General features: G+C 33.8%; 4 protein-coding genes across 4 annotated transcripts; 3 read left to right on the forward strand and 1 right to left on the reverse strand.

The window, feature by feature from the left end:
• LOC104719506 lies at positions 48-3,035 on the forward strand. Its single transcript, XM_010437440.2, has 11 exons — positions 48-250; positions 344-431; positions 515-688; positions 768-839; positions 918-995; positions 1,145-1,269; positions 1,378-1,450; positions 1,570-1,631; positions 1,735-2,118; positions 2,253-2,343; positions 2,653-3,035. The coding sequence occupies exons 1-11, from the start codon at positions 171-173 to the stop codon at positions 2,845-2,847; spliced, it is 1,422 nt and encodes a 473-aa protein (XP_010435742.1). The 5' UTR covers positions 48-170; the 3' UTR covers positions 2,848-3,035.
• Positions 4,294-6,879, forward strand: LOC104749393. The gene is made up of 7 exons (XM_019230055.1): positions 4,294-4,461; positions 4,522-5,517; positions 5,625-5,680; positions 5,761-5,994; positions 6,083-6,374; positions 6,447-6,643; positions 6,726-6,879. The coding sequence occupies exons 1-7, from the start codon at positions 4,294-4,296 to the stop codon at positions 6,877-6,879; spliced, it is 2,097 nt and encodes a 698-aa protein (XP_019085600.1).
• Positions 10,047-10,596, forward strand: LOC109127235. The gene has a single exon (XM_019231775.1). The coding sequence runs from the start codon at positions 10,210-10,212 to the stop codon at positions 10,423-10,425; it is 216 nt and encodes a 71-aa protein (XP_019087320.1). The 5' UTR covers positions 10,047-10,209; the 3' UTR covers positions 10,426-10,596.
• LOC104749400 (ATP-dependent DNA helicase pif1-like) lies at positions 14,506-17,788 on the reverse strand. Its single transcript, XM_010471026.1, has 7 exons — positions 17,346-17,788; positions 16,783-17,267; positions 16,258-16,691; positions 15,394-15,460; positions 14,893-14,986; positions 14,665-14,807; positions 14,506-14,594 (listed from the first exon to the last, which is right to left on the reverse strand). Exons 1-7 carry the CDS (start codon positions 17,786-17,788, stop codon positions 14,506-14,508), a joined length of 1,755 nt encoding a protein of 584 aa, XP_010469328.1.

Raw genomic sequence — 18,276 nt, forward strand, 5'->3', positions numbered from 1 at the left:
ATACCGATTTACGGTTTACAAAATCAAAGCCTAAGAAAATATCCGCATCTCTCACGCTACGACGTTTACCCCTTCACACACACACCCAACTGTTTAATTTCCCAATTTGTCGCCGACCCTCTCTATCTCCGACCTTAAATCGCCGGAGAATATGTTTCTGGAATAAAACGATGATAAAACGATCCAGCAACTGCGCTATTTGCGATAATACTAATCGTGCTTGTATCTGTAGTGCTTGCGTTAATCATAGGTTTACATCGATTTCTCCAAAGCTTCGTTCTCGATTTTTTTTTTTTTTTTCAGAATTCTCATAGTTTTGTTTTTTCTTTTTAATTATCTACAGATTGATTGAGTATAACACTTTGTTCAAGTCACTCAAGACTCGAAGAGATACTTTACATTCAAGATTGAGTGAGCTATTAGAATCTAAGGTTTGGTTTTTGAGATTGTTCAAGTATCATAATCTCTTTTGTTCTGTTCTATTTGATTTATGTTTTGGATTCGTTTATTTTAGGGTAAAGCTGATGATCAGAAGAATTGGAGATTGATTCAAAACGAGAAGCTTTCAAAGTTGAAGAGTAGACTTAAGAGTAGTAAGGAATTAGTGAATCAAGGGAAGGTTAAGATTGAAAGAGGTTCTTGTGATCTTAAAGTTAGATATGGTGTTCTTGATTCAGCTCGTTCCACGGTACGGAAAAGTTCGATGCTATTATGATGAATATGTGAAAGATTCGAGTTTGTTGATAACTCTGTTTTTTTTTTTGCAGCTTGAGAAAATTAGAGTTGAACAAGTAGACAAGTATTTTCCTAATTTAATATGTACACAGAGCCTTGGTCATGTAAGTAAGCTTAGCTCTTAATTGGGTTATCCGGTCATGTATTTTCTGATGTCAAGAGTTGAGTTTTCTTGATTGCAGATGGCTATTTCATCTGAGCGTCTTCATAAGCAGTCAGTGGTTGTGAAGCAAATATGCAAATTGTTCCCTCTACGCCGGGTACATATATTACTTGATAAATTGTTTCTGTTTATCTTTCTGGACTAGTGTTTTACACTAGTTTCTCTGTACTGTAAATACGTATAAAATTGTTTATGTTTATCTTGTTGGAGTAGTGTTTTACACTAGTTGCTCTGTGCTGTATTTAGGTTAGTCTTGACGGAGAGAGTCAGAACGGTTCAAGTCGTCAATATAATCTAATTTGCAATTCACGTCTACCAAGTGGTTTGGACCCTCATTCCATCCCATCAGAGGAGCTTGCTGTCTCTTTGGGGTAATGTTCTATTCTCCCTTTTTCAAGGCTATGCATTTGGGTTTTGACCTTTCCTATTCCATGGTATATATCCGGTTTTGTAAGACCATATTTTGACATGTGGAGCAGGTATATGATCCAACTTCTGAACCTTGTTGTTCACAACTTAGCCGCTCCTGCACTACATAGCTCAGGTTTTGCGGTATGATTGTTTTGTCTTCAATACATTTGCATTTCAAGTAATCATCTAGCAGCAAAAGATTATAATTCACTTTCTCCTCTTTTAAACTCGTCCATGTCTGTTGGTTTTTCACCACACAGGGCTCTTGCTCCCGTATATGGCAACGAAATTCCTATTGGGACGCAAGTCCTCCTACTCGAAGGTACAATCCTTTTTCACCTTTTTGGAGTCATCATTCTACATATATGTGCTTTGAAAGATGGTAAAAATAAACGAAACTAAACCAGTCATTTGTTCTGTTGCAGCAACGAGTATCCTCTCTTCATACCCCGCCGAAATTATTGCTCAACCAGCGTTGAAAACTCATGGACAGATAAAAACTCCAGCAACTTTGGTGTAGCTTCCATGGAATCCGATAGAAAAGAATCCCGTCTGGACTCTACTGGAAACAACAGCTTTAAATACTCCGCTGCGTCTCCTCATTCGATTGAGTCACACAGAGATCTGCAGAAAGGAATAGCTCTTCTCAAGAAAAGTGTTGCGTGCTTGACAGCGTACTGTTACAATTCACTTTTCCTCGAAGTACCTCCCGAGGCTTCGACTTTTGAAGCATTTGCCAAGTTATTGGCCACACTTTCGTCATCAAAGGAGGTTCGGTCTGTTTTCTCCCTGAAAATGGCTTCTTCAAGGTAAACCAATCTCATGTTTGACGCACATCTTTCGGATATCCTCTTCACATGTAGTTTCTTTTTTCTCCTTTTGTATTTAAATCTTTATATAAGTGTATAATTTGCTGATACATTTATGTGTTATGCTGATGCAGATCATGCAAGCAGGCTCAACAACTCAACAAATCCATTTGGAACGCTAACTCTGTCATCTCAAGCTCCTTACTTGAAAGTGCCCATCTTCCGGTATATGCTAATTGCTCTTTCTCCCTTTTTATTTTTTTTTTGTAGGAAACCCCCAAACATGATCAAAACAGCTTAAGGACCCATTAAACGATTTAAAATTTTGATATAACTTCCAGATATGTCGTAACACATTAGATCTTTCATCCAAATCCTTTACAAATGGCGAAACTTTGTAGATGTTGACATTTACTTGGATGAAATGGGCACTTCGATTGATTGGTGTTTGGTTTTGCATAAGCAGTTATATGTTTTGTTGCCTCACGGTCTCTTTCTAACGACACCTCTTACTCTTTAAATATTTTCGAGCAGAGGAATGCAAGTTATAACCAGGATCCAAACTCAGGAGCCAGTTATCTCTCTGCAACTCCATCATCAACCCGGAAGAACAACGATATGAACGGATGGGATTTGGTGGAGCATCCCAAGTACTCGCCACCACCTTCACAGTCTGAGGATGTTGAACACTGGACTCGTGCTATGTTTATCGATGCTAAGAAGAAATGAACGGTTGATTCTTGCTTGTTGAGTGAAGCGAATACTTTGGTATATATGTCTTACAATGTACAGAAACACAGATCGTCGGTAGATTCTCTTTTTCGTCTTGCGTTTAACAACTGAACAAGACCAGACGAATCTTAGTATTTTGTTGTTAGTTTCACTATTTCAATTTCTAAATTTGAGGTTTTTAATAATTACAAATTTAAGTAAATATTGTACCACTAATTCTATTCATCAGAGGTAGAGATTTTAGTTTCAGTAGTTAGAACTCCTACGTTGTTTTTTTATTAACCTAGTTAGAATTTCTAGCAAGTGCTAGTATTATTTCACATTAATGCCATGATTTTACGAAATTCAGTGAGAGATTCATACGTCACGGTCCAATTTGCCTGTGATCTTTTGAAGTTCAATGGGCTCATACAAAGGTCAGTCCCAACACTTTAATATATATATATATATATATATATATATATGCTAAATATTAGTAATTTACTTTTAGATAAATTGCAAATTTGTTAAAATAAATATTCTCATAGATAAAAATAAGCTTATACATGTTTCATCTCCCTTTTTTCTTAATTATTTACTAAAGTCAACCTTATAATAAATAAACAAACATTAAATCCTTGTTACACATATGATTCATTACACTAATTTTGGCTTTTACAAAATAAAATATCTGACTCTAATTTTGTATTTTTTTATTTCCAAAATATTATCTTAATTTCAATAAGAAGTTGACTCAAAACTTCTTTTGTTAATATTTAATTTCTCTATCTTCATTTTCTTTCCCAAAATGTTTGTATTAATTGTTTATCCAATAATTTTAATTTATTACTCATTTCAACAGTTAAATCTACTCATAAACTTACTATAATAATAGTAAGTACTTTTTTGACCAAAAAAAAAAAAATAGTAAGTACTTTATAGTATAAATAATAAGAATATAATAATGAAATATATATATATATGGAGTTGCTCTAAAAAGGTTCAAGGAAACAATAAAAATAAAAAAACCCAAAAAATTGGAGTTATTACAAATCGACCCCCCAACCCATGAGATTCCCGCTTCTCTCGGTCGGCTCCTTTGCTTCGCTCTTGCCTCTGTCTGAACATCGCTCACCTTCTTCTTCCAATTCGATTGCCATCTACAATATCATTTAATTTTCATTTCTCTGTAACATTTATATCGTAGTATTCTGTGAATCCGTTGCCCTCTTATTCTCTCCGGATCTGTAAGTTTCTTTATACATTTTTTTTTTTTTTTTTTTTTTTGGGATTCATTCTTATTGCTATGTTAAATTGATTTAAGAATCAGTCTCTGGTAATTTTTTTTTTTTTTTGATAACTGAAAGCTAAATTAATGTTCTGAGGATTTGTGACAGTAATTGTGGTTTTTGTTTTGTCTCTTGTTTGATTGTTTCGGAATCTGTTGTTGTAGCGTCGTCGTCGATGGATATGGAGAGTTCTCCTAAACACAATGTGGAACAATCAGAGGAGATGAAATCTGCTGAGATCATTGCTAAAGAAGTGTCTCCTAAACACAATGTGGAAGAAAGTGAGGAGAAGAAAGAAGAAGAAGAAGAAGAAGAAGAGGTGAAATCTGTTGATATCGAAGAGGTTTGTCGTGAACCGGTTATCGAAAATATCAAGGAGATGATGGTAGAGAAGGAGGAGGAGGAGGATGAAGAGATGGAGTCTATAGATATCCATGAAGTGGAAGGAGACAAGACAGTTTCTTCTATGGATGAGATTGAGTCTTTAGATAGTGATGATGATAGTAGTGAGAGTTCGGTTGATTCAAAACATGAAGATGATGATGGAACATCGAAAGCTCGGGAAGAAACGGTTGAGGAACAAAGCAATTCTCACCATTCATCATCATCACCAGATGCTAATTCATCATCAACTTCTTCTGCTTGGACAGAGAAAGCAGCAGCGATCAAGAACTTCGTTAGAGTGAAGAGCGAAGTTGCGGTACATACACTGATCCGCCGCCTTTCGGGGAAACTAAGTGTTGACAATGCTGCAGCTCATGGTGGTACTAGAGATGATGAGGTGAAATCAATGGAATCTCCAAAATCAGAAGGTAAGTCTATGTGGAATCCTTTAAGCTATTTGAAGATGATGCAGAACGACGACGATGAGTCGGTTGATAGAGAAGAAGAGGCGGTCTTGGAGTCTGTAGTGATGAAAGGTAGGATTATATTGTATACAAGATTAGGGTGTGAGGAGTGCAGAGAATGTAGGTTGTTTTTACATGAGAAGAGGCTAAGATATGTCGAGATTAACATCGATATCTACCCGACAAGAAAGCTTGAGCTTGAAAAGATCTGTGGAGGAGGAGATAATGATGTTCCTAAGGTATTCTTTAATCAAGAGTTAGTTGGGAGTTTTAAGGAGCTTAAGGTATTGGAGGAATCAGGAGAGCTTGAGGAGAAGATCAGACATCTTATAGAAGAAGCACCGCCTCGGGAAGCTCCTCTGCCACCTTTCTCAGGGGAAGATGATGCATCGAGTAAAGGTCCTGTAGATGAACTAGCTTTAATAGTTCTTAGGATGAAGCCTTGCATTGTTAAGGATCGGTTTTATAAAATGCGAAGGTTCAAAAACTCTTTCTTAGGCTCCGAAGCTGTGGATTTCTTATGCGAGGATCAAAGTCTAGAAAGAGAAGCGGTAAGTCATACATATATATATATATATATATATATATATATATATATATGACCAGTACTGTGATGTTTTTAAGAGTCGATGGGTTATAATCCAATCTTGTTGTATAGGCAGTTGAAGTTGCTCGAAAGCTTGCAAGCCAACTCTTCTTTCAACATGTTCTAGAGTAAGCCTTTTTTAGAACAAACACCAATGGTTCTTCTTTAGTTTGTGCATGCTTCTTATTTTGCAATTCTTTTCAACCAGGGAGAATCAGTTTGAGGATGGGAATCACTTGTATCGGTTTCTAGACGACGACCCTTTAGTTTCATCTCAATGCCACAACATCCCTAGAGGAATAATTGAGTTGAAGCCAAGGCCAATCGCGGAAATCGAGTCCAGGCTCAGACTTGTATATCGAGCAATTCTTGAAGCTTACACTTCTCCAGATGGAAAACATGTCGACTACAGAAGCATCCATGGGAGTGAAGAGTTTGCAAGGTATGGTTAATTATAATGGTCTTCTTTATTTTTATTTTTTCTGTGTGTTTATCACTGACTTGAGTTAAGTTTTATTTGATTCTTAAAGGTACCTAAGAATAATCCAGGAGCTTCATAGAGTAGAGCTTGAAGATATGCAGAGAGAAGAAAAGCTTGCATTCTTCATAAACCTTTATAACATGATGGCTATACATTCAATACTAGTATGTGGTCATCCGGCAGGCACTTTTGATCGAACGAAGATGTTTATGGACTTCAAGTATGTGATTGGTGGCAACACTTACTCACTCTCGGCTATACAAAATGGGATTCTAAGGGGTAACCAGCGACCGATTTTTAATCCTATAAAACCCTTTGGTGTAAAGGATAAACGTTCCAAGGTAAATATATGTTAGTGCTTAGTATGTTGAGTCAAGTCTCATATGGCTGATTGATATGTTTCCTGTCTTTAGGTTGCTCTGCCTTATGCAGAGCCTCTGACTCATTTTGCTCTGGTTTGTGGAACCCGGTCTGGACCACCTCTTCGATGTTTCACGCCTGGAGAGATCGATAAAGAACTCATGGAAGCAGCTCGCGATTTCTTAAGAGGAGGTGGGCTCATTGTTGATCTCAATGAGAAAGTTGCATACATCAGCCAAATCTTTAATTGGTATGGTCTCAGACATATCTTATTCTAATTACATGGTTATGTCGATTTACTAAAACACGTAAAACCCCGTCTGATTGTACAGGTATGGAGTGGATTTTGGAAAGAGCAAAGAGGAGGTACTGAAGCATGCATCAACCTTCTTGGAGCCACAACTTTCAGAAGCTTTGCTTGATTGTCTAGTTGATACTCAGTTTGAAGTTAAGTACCAACGATATGACTGGGGGCTTAACAACTAAAAAGACTTATGTATCTGCAACTTGTGGGACTCATGCCGCTTTACTTTGAGCTATATCGTTACAACAACATAATTTTATAACTTTGGTTCAATTGATGGAACATTTTTTTGTGAAAAAAAAATCTCTATATGGCTTGAGGGTTTTAGAATACAAACTCAACTTTGTTGCTGGAAATTTTCTGTGTCTAGTTTTCTCTATGGTAAGTGTCTCATGAAACTCTCTAAATAACAACATGGCATGTTACAGTTTCAGAAGAGAAATCTATAACAACAAATAGTATCCACACCATTTCTGCTACAGCACAATAGCTACCATTCAATGGCTAAAAAGGGAACAAGGTTATTAATGCTACATGTAATTAGTACTCCCTCCGTTTCAAAATATATGATGTTTAAGCAAAGCGCCCAGATTAAGAAGTTTTTACTTTTAACAAGTTCAACCAATCAGAAACAATATTGTATAATATAAAATACTAAACTAATCTAAAAGTTACATTGAAATTTGAAAACATCCTATATTATGAAACAACAAACTTCTCCAAAACATTTTATATTTTGAAACGGATGGAGTATATGCTATATCCTTAAAAATGTCATCTTGGTGGTCTTATCGTCATGCATGACATAAGCAAATTGACTAAAAGAGTTTATTCGGACCTATCGTCATGCATGACACCATCAAATAGCTGATTTGGTATTTACTTCAGTTAATATTCTGTTTTTTTTTTTTCCTTTTTTAACTAGTTTTGCCAGGAAAATTATTTACATAATCGGATAATTCAAAAACATCCATACTCATCAATCATCATCCGCAAAATTCTGGTTCCTTAAGAGAATCACTTTGGCCTTGATTGGAAGAGCATATAAAGAAGTTTTTATTATCCAATCAACATTTATTAGGAGAACATATAAGGGAGCATTTAGAAGCTGCAGATGCTCTCATATGCTCTCTTCCTGTATGCTCTCAATTAAAGCATTTCCCAAGCATTTGACTCTAAATATTAATATATATTAAAATAATATTAAATAATTAATTTATTTTGTAAAAATAGAAAATTATGATTTCATAAAAGATAAATTTATTTGTTATAATATAATATATATGATAAACTACTTAATGTTATTATTTGAAATAATATAATAATTTATTTAATACATTAAAATATTAATGTGGATATACTGTTTATAATATATATTATTGTTTTATTTTAGTTTAATGTGTTATATATATTTGAAAAAGTTATTGAAATTAAAAATGTAAATATAGAAATAAACTTGTATAAAAAATTATAATATATATTAATTATTTTTAATTAATGTATTACATTATAAATATATATAATTAAAATTATTAAATTACACATTTATATATATAACAATTTATAAAATTCATTAAATGTAAAATATATTTCTAATATATATATATATATATATATAGCAATGAGTGATAATTAATTTTTTTTAATAAAACACATTTAAATTATATATTTTAATAAATGTCATATATTAAATATAAATATAATATCTAATACACCACTGCTATACCAATCAACTAAATGTGTTATATTAATCAGAGCATACAGCTTATGCACCTTAATGCTTATGCTGCATAATGCTAATGCTCTAGCATATGTTGTTCCAATCAAGCCCTTTGTCTCTGCATCTAATTTGTCATATCCAGATTTTTTTTTTTTTAAAAACATTTATATTTATAATGGGCCTCATCCCAAAACGGGCTTAAGGCTTGTAAATACAAACTGCTACAGTTACAAAACGGAAAACAAATTCCGGTGAACGGAAACAGATTACAAGGTTGAAGCCAGGCGGTTAAGCGGAGGCAGAGAGTCAGATCTACTAGTTCCGGCGAATACAAGGCCCACAACTTTGCGACTACGTCGCCGAATAGGTTCTTTGACCGGAGTATTCGGATTCGGTCTCCGAACCGTCACCAACGACAAGCCTGACCCGCCACAAGCCTTCCGGAGTAGAACAACTCTGCGACACTCCGCCACCCAATGAATGTCGAATCCCCTACCTAGCAAAACGACATACTCAGATCCAAGCCCTTGCTCTCCGAAGCCGTGAAACGAAAGTTTTCCGGAAGTAAAGCAAACTTCAGATCTGGTTTGGTGGAAACAAAAACATGGTAGCTAGAGAGAGGAGGAGGCTCGACAACCTCTCAATCGCCAGAAATCTGTGTCAGCCTTCTAAGATCCTGAAAAGGATCTGCCGTTAACCACCAAACAACCATCAGAAAAACCCACCAATCCACAAGCGTCTTCCGCCGCCGTCGCAGCCTCCATCCATACGGTTGAGCCGTGAAAGACTCCTCTGCATCTCCAGCGGCATCTTCAAACCAAGAGGAACCAGATCGGAGCCTTTTGTCCGCCGGGAAGGGGCCACAACCGCAACGCTTGCCAGAAAAACCACACCGCTCCGATGTCAGAGAAGAGAGCTTACCTCACTCCTGTAGCGGTTTGAATTTCAGACCAAACTATGAAGATCTGGACCAAAAAGCAAAAAAAGAAGAGAAGAAAAAGCTAGATCTGAGAAAAATTTGAAGAGAGAGAAGAGAGAAAATGCTACGGGAACGATTGTCCTTTCTTTTAAAATTTACATTTTAAAATTAAACAATTTGTCATATCCAGATATTTTGTCATAGTCATATTCTAATGCATCTGATTTGGCTTCTATGCTCACCTACTTAATCGGTCTCATAAACTAATTCTTTTAAAAGCACATCTATTTATTACACAAATCAACACTCAACAATTATATTTAATTTCTCTTTTACTCTTATATGAATGGTTTACACTGTTTCCTTAGGTATGATCAGTGTAATATGTCACTTTTAGATTAACCTAATCAACATATTAGTAGCGTTACAAAATAAATCTGGGTCAAAATTGTTATTTAATGAATAGTTTTCCTTGTTAAGTTGACATTGGATGGAAAGACGCTCCTATTAAAGTGGACCTGTCAGTAGTGTTTTTGTCAGTGATAGGGATTGTTTTGGTCGCTTGTATGGTAGAGAATCAATCCCTTGGCTCCCAAGCAAGTATACTTTTACTTTTCCAATTTTCTACGTTTTCTATGATATTTCCACGAAATGAAGAAAAACCCAAATGAGGAAACAAGAAAACAAAAGAAAGAAAAATCAAATTTGGCCGCCCATGGCAAAATTCCATGTATCTACCTTTCCTACCAACCAACCCTATAAATACATCACCAAACTCTCTCTTATCCTTTAAACCCAATTCTCATATAATTTTCAACCAATCTTGATTTTAAAAGTTTCGGGTAGATTCTTAGATAAATTATATTTGGGAAGATGTACGGTGTCGGTGGATCGAGTACAGCAAGTTTCGCAGAGGCTTACGCGATGAGGAAGATTTATAAGGAAAAGATGAAGATGAAGCTTGCAGAGACAAAAGTAAAGGAAGAGAATAAGGACAACGTTGAAGAGAAGAAGAGTAAAATCTTGAAAACAAAGAATTCGAAGAAGACCCTCCAGACTAGTCCAAGGGTTTCCTCTGCAGATGTTTAAACATCTTTGTGCCTGTGGCTATATATTTATTTAATTTTTTTTTTAACTTTGTTTATGATGATGGGTTCCTAAACTTCAATTTGTTCTTTTATGTATTATATTTTTTCACCACAGTTGGTTGTTTATCTAATGACCGATCCATATATACCACTAACTCATACAATTCATACATTTAGATTTTTAGAGTATGAACACATACAGTACTATGAAGACTTTTTTTTTTAACAACATCTCATGTCTTCTTATTTTATAATTAAAATATCAACTACTTTATTTAGTTTCTTTCTAGTTAAGATGATAAAATTTGAAAATAACAATTTACATATAAATTACCCAATATATATGTTTGTAAGAAAAAGAATATATAATATTTACTTGTTCACACTTTAGTAATATGTGGTGTCATGTGTGTCCTAAGTTGAATTCCCATCACTTATATATCAAAAGATAACATTCTCTAATAAGAGCTGACGTGTCGTCGTTAGAGAGCTCGAGTCACTAATTTTTATTGTGCCTTCTATTTTTTAAAATATTATATTTACATACCACTTTGTTTTTCACAAAAGCCAATAACACCCAAAATTGTAACCATTAATTACATTTTCATAAAATCTTTAACGATATGATGTGATAATATAAAATTGATATTATAATAGTTTATACGGTTAAATCTTAATTTTTTTACACCTATTCAAATAAAACTAAAAATTATACACTACACAACCAAATTTTAGATTCCAAATAAGATGTTTATCTATAAAGTATAATAGATTTTGTAAATAAAATTAGAGAAAATAGCATATACACCCACTTTTCCCAATTTTAATAACAAATACACTTACTTTTTGCTACTCCTATACTTTCACCATGTAAAATTACATGTTAGCCCCTCTAACTCTGATACAAATTCCAGCATTTTTGTCTCACTAAAGACAACATCACGACTCACTACTATTTTCTCTAAAATATTCAGATCCCTACGAGAGGTTGCAGAGAAAACAGAGTGGTACAAAGCAATGCATCCGCAGAGGAGAGTGAGACATGGAAGTTAGTTGAGCTACATGATATTTTTGAGTATTTAAAATATTATATTACAAATATTATGCTCATATTTTTAAATTTATGGCTGATTGGATTAGCCAGCCAGTCTGGGTACTTGACCTCCACAATAGATCCTGCACCGAGTAGTTTTTCCACCTTGTCGTTCACTGCCTTTGACCTTTCTCGACCTCGCCTAATTCCATTATTCACGGCGGTGGCACAAACAATGAAGAAGAAAGTCCCCCCCCCCCTCTCTCTCTCTATACCTTAATCTAGCTCAACCAGAGACCTTTAGAGGCTTGGTAGTGGTGTGGAGTTGACGTGTGGGTGATAATGGTTAGCTTGTTGAAGTTCAATCACACAACTATGTTGAACATGACTGCGTCGTTGAACTGGGAGAGAATATAGTCATACACAAAAAATTGTTGTTCATAGTACACCAGGCATGAAGCTTTTTACATCTAAGGAATCATAAGCGAATGCGGTTTGGTTGTTAAAAGACTTGACATAAATCGTTGTAAAACAAACAAAATCAAGAGTTATCATACACAAATGTCAAAATTTAAGAAGAAGTAGAAGCTTGCGGCGGCGGCAGCTTTAGAGTAGAAAAAAAAAATAGGTCACAGAATTTTATGTTATGATACCAAGAACTATAATGTATTGCTTTATGTATTTCAATGATAGAACCAAAGTATTTATACATGTGTGTGATTCATAAAAGAGATATGGATGAATCATATTAAATATAGGGATATGAATATCTTATATAATGTGATACAAAATAATGCATCCGTAGAGAAGAGTGAGACATGGAAGTTAGTTGAGCTTCATGATGGTAAACACTCAATTGGTGTGAAGTGGGAGATGAAAGTGGTCCGAGTTGTGGCTAGGGTTAAGCCATTGACGGATCTGTCGTCAACAAGTTCAATATTGGTCCAGAAGCCGGTGGGTGAAGATTCCAAGAGTGTTAAGATTTCAGTCGAAGATCAATTCGATGGGTAATTTCTCTTAAAAGGTGAGCTTCTTAAAGAGGTTTATGTTTGAATTGATTTTTGTTAAATTATTAGTGAGTACGAGATCACTAATTAATTATTATATTAAAAATAAAAAGTCTTTTATTAACTGTCATTGCATAGCATACTCTGATTGGGAATTGATATCTTTGAAGTTTAAAAAGATGCTTTGAGTGAGGTGGTGATAAAATTATTCGTGGCAAAACAACTAATATAGTATTTTCTACATGTTTTGTGCATATTATGCACTAATAATGTGAGAGAAGCTAAAACATATTAGTCTAAGTCGTAAGAAATTAACAAAACTACACTATACAAAAAAAATTATACTATATGACTATCAACAAAGTGATGTAATTTCTAGCACTCAACATCAATGCCCTAATTACTTATTGACATTTCTTATTCATTACGGCTAATGTAAAATATAGAGATTTAATGTTTCTTGAGAGATAAAATAGTGATTTAATGAATATTTGAATTTATTAAGAAATTTAATTTGATAACTGCTATTTTTAATTATGTTTTCATTAAATCGTATATATATTTTCTTCTAACATAGTTGTTATTCATGTGTAGAGATGGTCTCACATAATTTCGTAAATGATGTTTTAAAGATCTTAATCTTAATTTATGTATATATTTGTGGTTTCGTAATATTTAAAATTTTATATCTATAAGGGAGTACATTTTTACATTTTTCAGTAATGACTATGTTGGATCTTTATTTTAATTTAGTTCTGTTGTTATATTTTTAGATTATTTATTTTAATTTTTATTTTGCATGTATCTTCAAATTATCTATGCTCATATATCATCATGCTTATAAGTTTTATAATTTATTAATTATGTCAAGTTAACTGTCTTTTAATTTCTCAACTTTTATTGGTCTGTCATAACTCATTGCAATCGTTTTTTTTTATCTTAATTAGTTTTTCATATAAATATGTCATTAATTATTGTTATGTGATATATTTTTCAAATTTCTTTTAGTATAGTTAAAGAAACTATATCAAACTGAAAGTAAAGAATCGTAAAATTGGCTTAACATAGCGTCATGTTATAAGTGGTGGATAAACAACATATTTTATCAATAAAACATATTTATAATGGTAAAACATATGTGAAGTGATCTTAGTGCAGTGGCAGGAGGTAAGTCCATTTGTAGAAGGCACCATCACATCCGGGATCGAGTCCCGGCTCCTATGTATGTAGAAATTTGGCTAATGGGCCGGCCAGTTGTGGCCCAAATGGTTGACAAAAAAAAAATGGTAAAACATATGATAAATTATACATAGATGTAAATAAGATGATGGTTTAACTGGTAGTTTGCATCTAAAACATTTTATAAAATAATTTGTAGAATCATATTTTAGGTGAGATTGTGAATTCACGTTTTTTTTTTTTTTTTATTTAGCAATTATAACAATACTAACTAGGGAGGTACCCGCGCCTAAAGCGCGGTATTAAGATTTTAATAATAATTGTTTTGTTACTTTATGATATGGTATTTTTCTAAACTAATTTTTTAAAACTTTATAATATTTTATTGGATTATAAATACATTTTTGTATTTGCATATATAGTAAAAGACTTATTTAACTAAAGAAATAATTTTCAAAATGTGAATTACTAATTGAGTCTTTTAAATAAACTTGTAAACTGTAGTAAACAGCTATTGAGATTCAATAAGTAATACCAAATTTTGTAAGAGCGTAAGCAATTTCCAAAAGTTCGATATTAGAATGTATTATCTAAATTACAAAATAAAGTTTAGAGTAACGGAAAGTTGGATTTGAGTAGCGGTTAATACAAAAACTAAAATATAGAGTCCTTCAAATAGAAGAAAAAGAGACAGCCAACATCCCATTCTTTACATTTGAGTTACTGAGCTTTAACCTTGTTGGTTCATCACATGTTTTATATAATAACGCCCAGCAAATTCAGTCCTGCAAATATATAAATTGTTTTAAGAAATTTGACTTTAACATCATACAGAACTTGATTTCATAAAAATAATTACATCTTACATAGCCTGATGATGCTCCAGTCCTTCGTACTCTGGTTTTATGAAGATCTTCGAAGAGTTTAAGGTATTTTCAAGACATGGTGAACCTATAGGACATTTAGAATTTTAGGTAATTTTATTGATTACCTTATGATAATTAAAACTTACGTTACATACCTTCATATTCTCCAACCCTCATAAACCGCATTACACAGAATACAGGTTCGGATTTGTATATGAGATGGCACCCGCTTGATTGCCATATGGTCCTGAATTCAGTAGCGTAGTTGTCTTTGAGACGACACTTCACAGTGTCACACCTACATGTTTATCAACTCAATTAAAATGTTGACAGAAACTAATTTGAATTGTAACAATCATAAAGGGAAATTAAATATCTAGTACCTGCCATTAAACAATGTGAGAACAACTTCATTAATATCAATGATACTCCCAGGCCGTCTTCTATCTTCAACATCCATTATACACACACAAACATCTAATTTGGGAAAATAGAGAATATAGGTTTTCAAAGTGTTGCTAATCTATAATTGGTAAAGTGTTATTATTCCTTTTTTATGTGAAGAACCAATACACAAAGTTTCATAAATCCTAAAATTAAGAATCTACTTTTCAAACACAAAGATACCAATTAACTATATAGACGGATTGTTTCAAACTAATATAATCAATTTAAGAAATACTTACCGAAAGTTATGGGATGATATATTCTTCCATGTTTTATGTCATCCAAATCCTCGAACCTAAAGTAATTCTTAGGACTCAATGATTCGAGCAGCGTCATTGTGGTTTGACCCGTAAATTTAATCTGATAGGGGTGATGAGTATTCCTATCCTCCAGGGTTGGATAGATCACTTTGAAATTTCTAATATTGTACCACTCACCATCGTATATATATTTCGGGAGGTTAGCGAGTGTATCATTCAAATAAGGAGCTTCAATAGTGTCACCCTTCACAGTTTAACAAAAAATTTGTAAGAAGTCTTATATACAACAACTGTTAGAACTCGAAATTTAAGTAAATATCATTCAGATAATGACTCTAACCTTTTGATCCACAAGAAGCAGAACTCGTTTTTTGAAGAACTCTCTGACTGTCCAAGAGTGTAAGACCTTGACATTGATACACCAATTAGTTCTTTCTCGAACCAGATCAGCAATATAATCGAATTTCATGATTCTCTCAAATTAGGTTTTGCTTGATTCTTCAATGTTAACGAAAACAAAAAGGGGATTTTTGATTTGTAAGAATACAAAGAGTCACGACTAAACGTTGCGTCTCAATCTTTTTAGTTTCTCGCTTTAGTCTGATTATTTTAAATTATAATATTATATAAATAAACACAGTTTTAATATAAGGTTCATCACATTGTTTATGTAGAAAATATAATTTATGTTAACGTGTTTAAGATGTTTATACGTACTCAATTTTCAAAACTTAACACTTGGATATTTATATGTTTTTACGTACTCATTTTTAAAAACTTAACACTTGTATATTGATATTTTAAAAGGTAATATCATTAAGGTGAAAAAAACTGAGAATCAGATGACAATATTATGGAATGGAACGTTATAGTAGATATTAGATGCTTAAAAGAAAATCATATATTTTCAAAGACTTCTTTGAAAACTACATTAAGGGTTTTGTTCTGACATTTCCCTTCTTCATCTGTAATCAAAATCTTCAATCCTTTTCTGCTTGTAACTCTGGAAAATGCAACGTATAGTTGTCCATGTGTAAATACGGGCTTGGGTAGATACAATCCAACATGTTCCAACGTCTGTCCTTGGCTTTTGTTTATAGTGATCGCAAATGCAAGAGCAACGGGAAACTGACGACGCCTCATACGAAAGGGAAACTTTGCATCCGGTGGCGACACAAACATCCTAGGGATAAGAACTTTGTCGTTGACGTTTCTTTTACCTGTTACAATCCTTGCTTCAATAACATGATTCGCCATTTGTGTGACAATCAATCTCGTACCATTGCATAAACCTCCCTTAGGATCAATATTCCTAAGCAACATGATAGGTGCTCCCTTTTTTAGCGTCAGAACATGGTTAGGTAATCCAGAAACGTGAATACTGTTTAAGAATTCCTGAGTGTAGATCATATCGTCGTATGCACTTGTATCGGAAGTCTCGATGCTGTCTGAACTCAAATACTGTCTTTCTTCCCCTGGATATAATAAAATTCAAATAAGTAACTGTTTATATTGAATTTTGTTTGCAAAAAAAATATTTTTTAAAAAGTTGCACTCTTAATTTACCTGGAAGTTGAGAGAGCATATATTGATTTATTTTATCGACATCATCATTTCTTGGACTAAGAATAGCTCTTTCGCAAAAAAATTTTGCATCGGTCCTTGTTGCAAATGATGGACCGTATATCTGTTTAACAATTGCTTCTATAGGATTATCACATGCAACAATCAATAAATCCTCGGGTATTTCTATTTCTACCTCACCATTGTTAGGCTCGTTGATCTTGCCATCCCCAATATCGAGTAGCCATTTTGAAAATGTGGAGAGAGCATCTGCATCTTGACTATTTTTCGCCTTGCGAAGCCTCATGTTTTGTGTAAGCCGAAGTACTTTACAACTATCCCAAAGCAATGATGAGTTTATAGAGGCTAAAACTGTTCCAACTCTCCCAGCCTCTGGCACAACCGGTAAAATTTGTCTAAAATCACCCCCTAAAACAAAAACTTTACCTCCAAAAATCCGATCACACTTCATAATATCTCGCATACTCCTATCCAAGGTTTCGAAACAATATTTGTTCATCATTGGAGCCTCATCCCATATAATGAGCTTTGCTTCTCTAATTAACTCGGCAACATGTGATTTACCATCTATCGAACATATTGTAAATTCGTCCACATGGATGGGTATACCAAATCTAGAATGAGCTGTCCTACCACCTTCCATAAGTAAAGCAGCTATACCACTCGATGCAACATTAAGAACAATATCACCCCTAGATCGAATATCAGCGCCAAGAATACTCCACAAGAATGTTTTTCCGGTACCACCAAATCCATGAACAAAAAACATACCTCCCTTGTTACAATTCACAGCTTCAATAATTTCTAGGTAGACACTTTGTTGCTCTTCGGTCGACATACGTAACCACTTGTCTAAATTCTCTCTTTGTTCATCACGGCTGTAGTTTCTCTCATCTATTAGAAGCCTATTCTCATTATTATCCATCACAGATTGGTCTGGTTTAGGCATATTCACAATAGTTGACAGAGAGCTTCCGTTGGACCGCATAATTCTTTCAATCTCAGCTAAGCATAAGTTTGTTATCTGTTCCTGACTTAACATTAGACCTGCATTAGGGATAATTTTTTTTAGTTGACATATTTATGATCAGAATAATAATCGCATACGTTAGTGTAGATCAGTAAATTTTAGAAATACTATACTATTATATTTATTTATATTTTTTAAACTAAATTCTTACTGTGGTTATTCGTACGGTTCCTTTGCAAATACAAAATATCTTCGCACAATATGTCTTTTGTAGCGAGCCAGAGATCGAGAGGCACCGAAACACTTTTCGAAAGCAATAGTATGACAAACAACTTCCTTAGAAACGGCCCAAAACACCACACACTTGCCTCTTTTATAACTAGAATATATTCTTTGTCGTCATCCAATAATCCCAATGCAAAGCATGCATCTTTAAATTCTTTATACAGTTTTTTTTTTAAAAATCAAAACTTGTGGCACCTGGAACTGTATTAAGTAAAACTCTC

The sequence above is a fragment of the Camelina sativa genome, chromosome 2 (genome assembly GCF_000633955.1).
Source record: "Camelina sativa cultivar DH55 chromosome 2, Cs, whole genome shotgun sequence".
Classification (NCBI taxonomy): domain Eukaryota; kingdom Viridiplantae; phylum Streptophyta; class Magnoliopsida; order Brassicales; family Brassicaceae; genus Camelina; species Camelina sativa.

Bases quoted from the DNA above. Each gene is read 5' to 3' on its own strand.
- LOC109127235 (XM_019231775.1), top strand. From the start codon at position 10,210: ATGTACGGTGTCGGTGGATCGAGTACAGCAAGTTTCGCAGAGGCTTAC.
- LOC104749393 (XM_019230055.1), top strand. From the start codon at position 4,294: ATGGATATGGAGAGTTCTCCTAAACACAATGTGGAACAATCAGAGGAG. The intron at 5,518-5,624 runs GTAAGTCATACA...CTTGTTGTATAG, and splicing joins AAAGTCTAGAAAGAGAAGCG to GCAGTTGAAGTTGCTCGAAA. The intron at 6,644-6,725 runs GTATGGTCTCAG...CTGATTGTACAG, and splicing joins ATCAGCCAAATCTTTAATTG to GTATGGAGTGGATTTTGGAA.
- LOC104719506 (XM_010437440.2), top strand. From the start codon at position 171: ATGATAAAACGATCCAGCAACTGCGCTATTTGCGATAATACTAATCGT. The intron at 996-1,144 runs GTACATATATTA...TGCTGTATTTAG, and splicing joins AATTGTTCCCTCTACGCCGG to GTTAGTCTTGACGGAGAGAG. The intron at 1,451-1,569 runs GTATGATTGTTT...TTCACCACACAG, and splicing joins TACATAGCTCAGGTTTTGCG to GGCTCTTGCTCCCGTATATG.
- LOC104749400 (XM_010471026.1), bottom strand. From the start codon at position 17,788: ATGCGGTCCAACGGAAGCTCTCTGTCAACTATTGTGAATATGCCTAAA. The intron at 16,692-16,782 runs GTAAATTAAGAG...TATTATATCCAG, and splicing joins TATGCTCTCTCAACTTCCAG to GGGAAGAAAGACAGTATTTG. The intron at 14,987-15,393 runs GTGAGTGGTACA...TTCCCAAATTAG, and splicing joins CCCGAAATATATATACGATG to ATGTTTGTGTGTGTATAATG.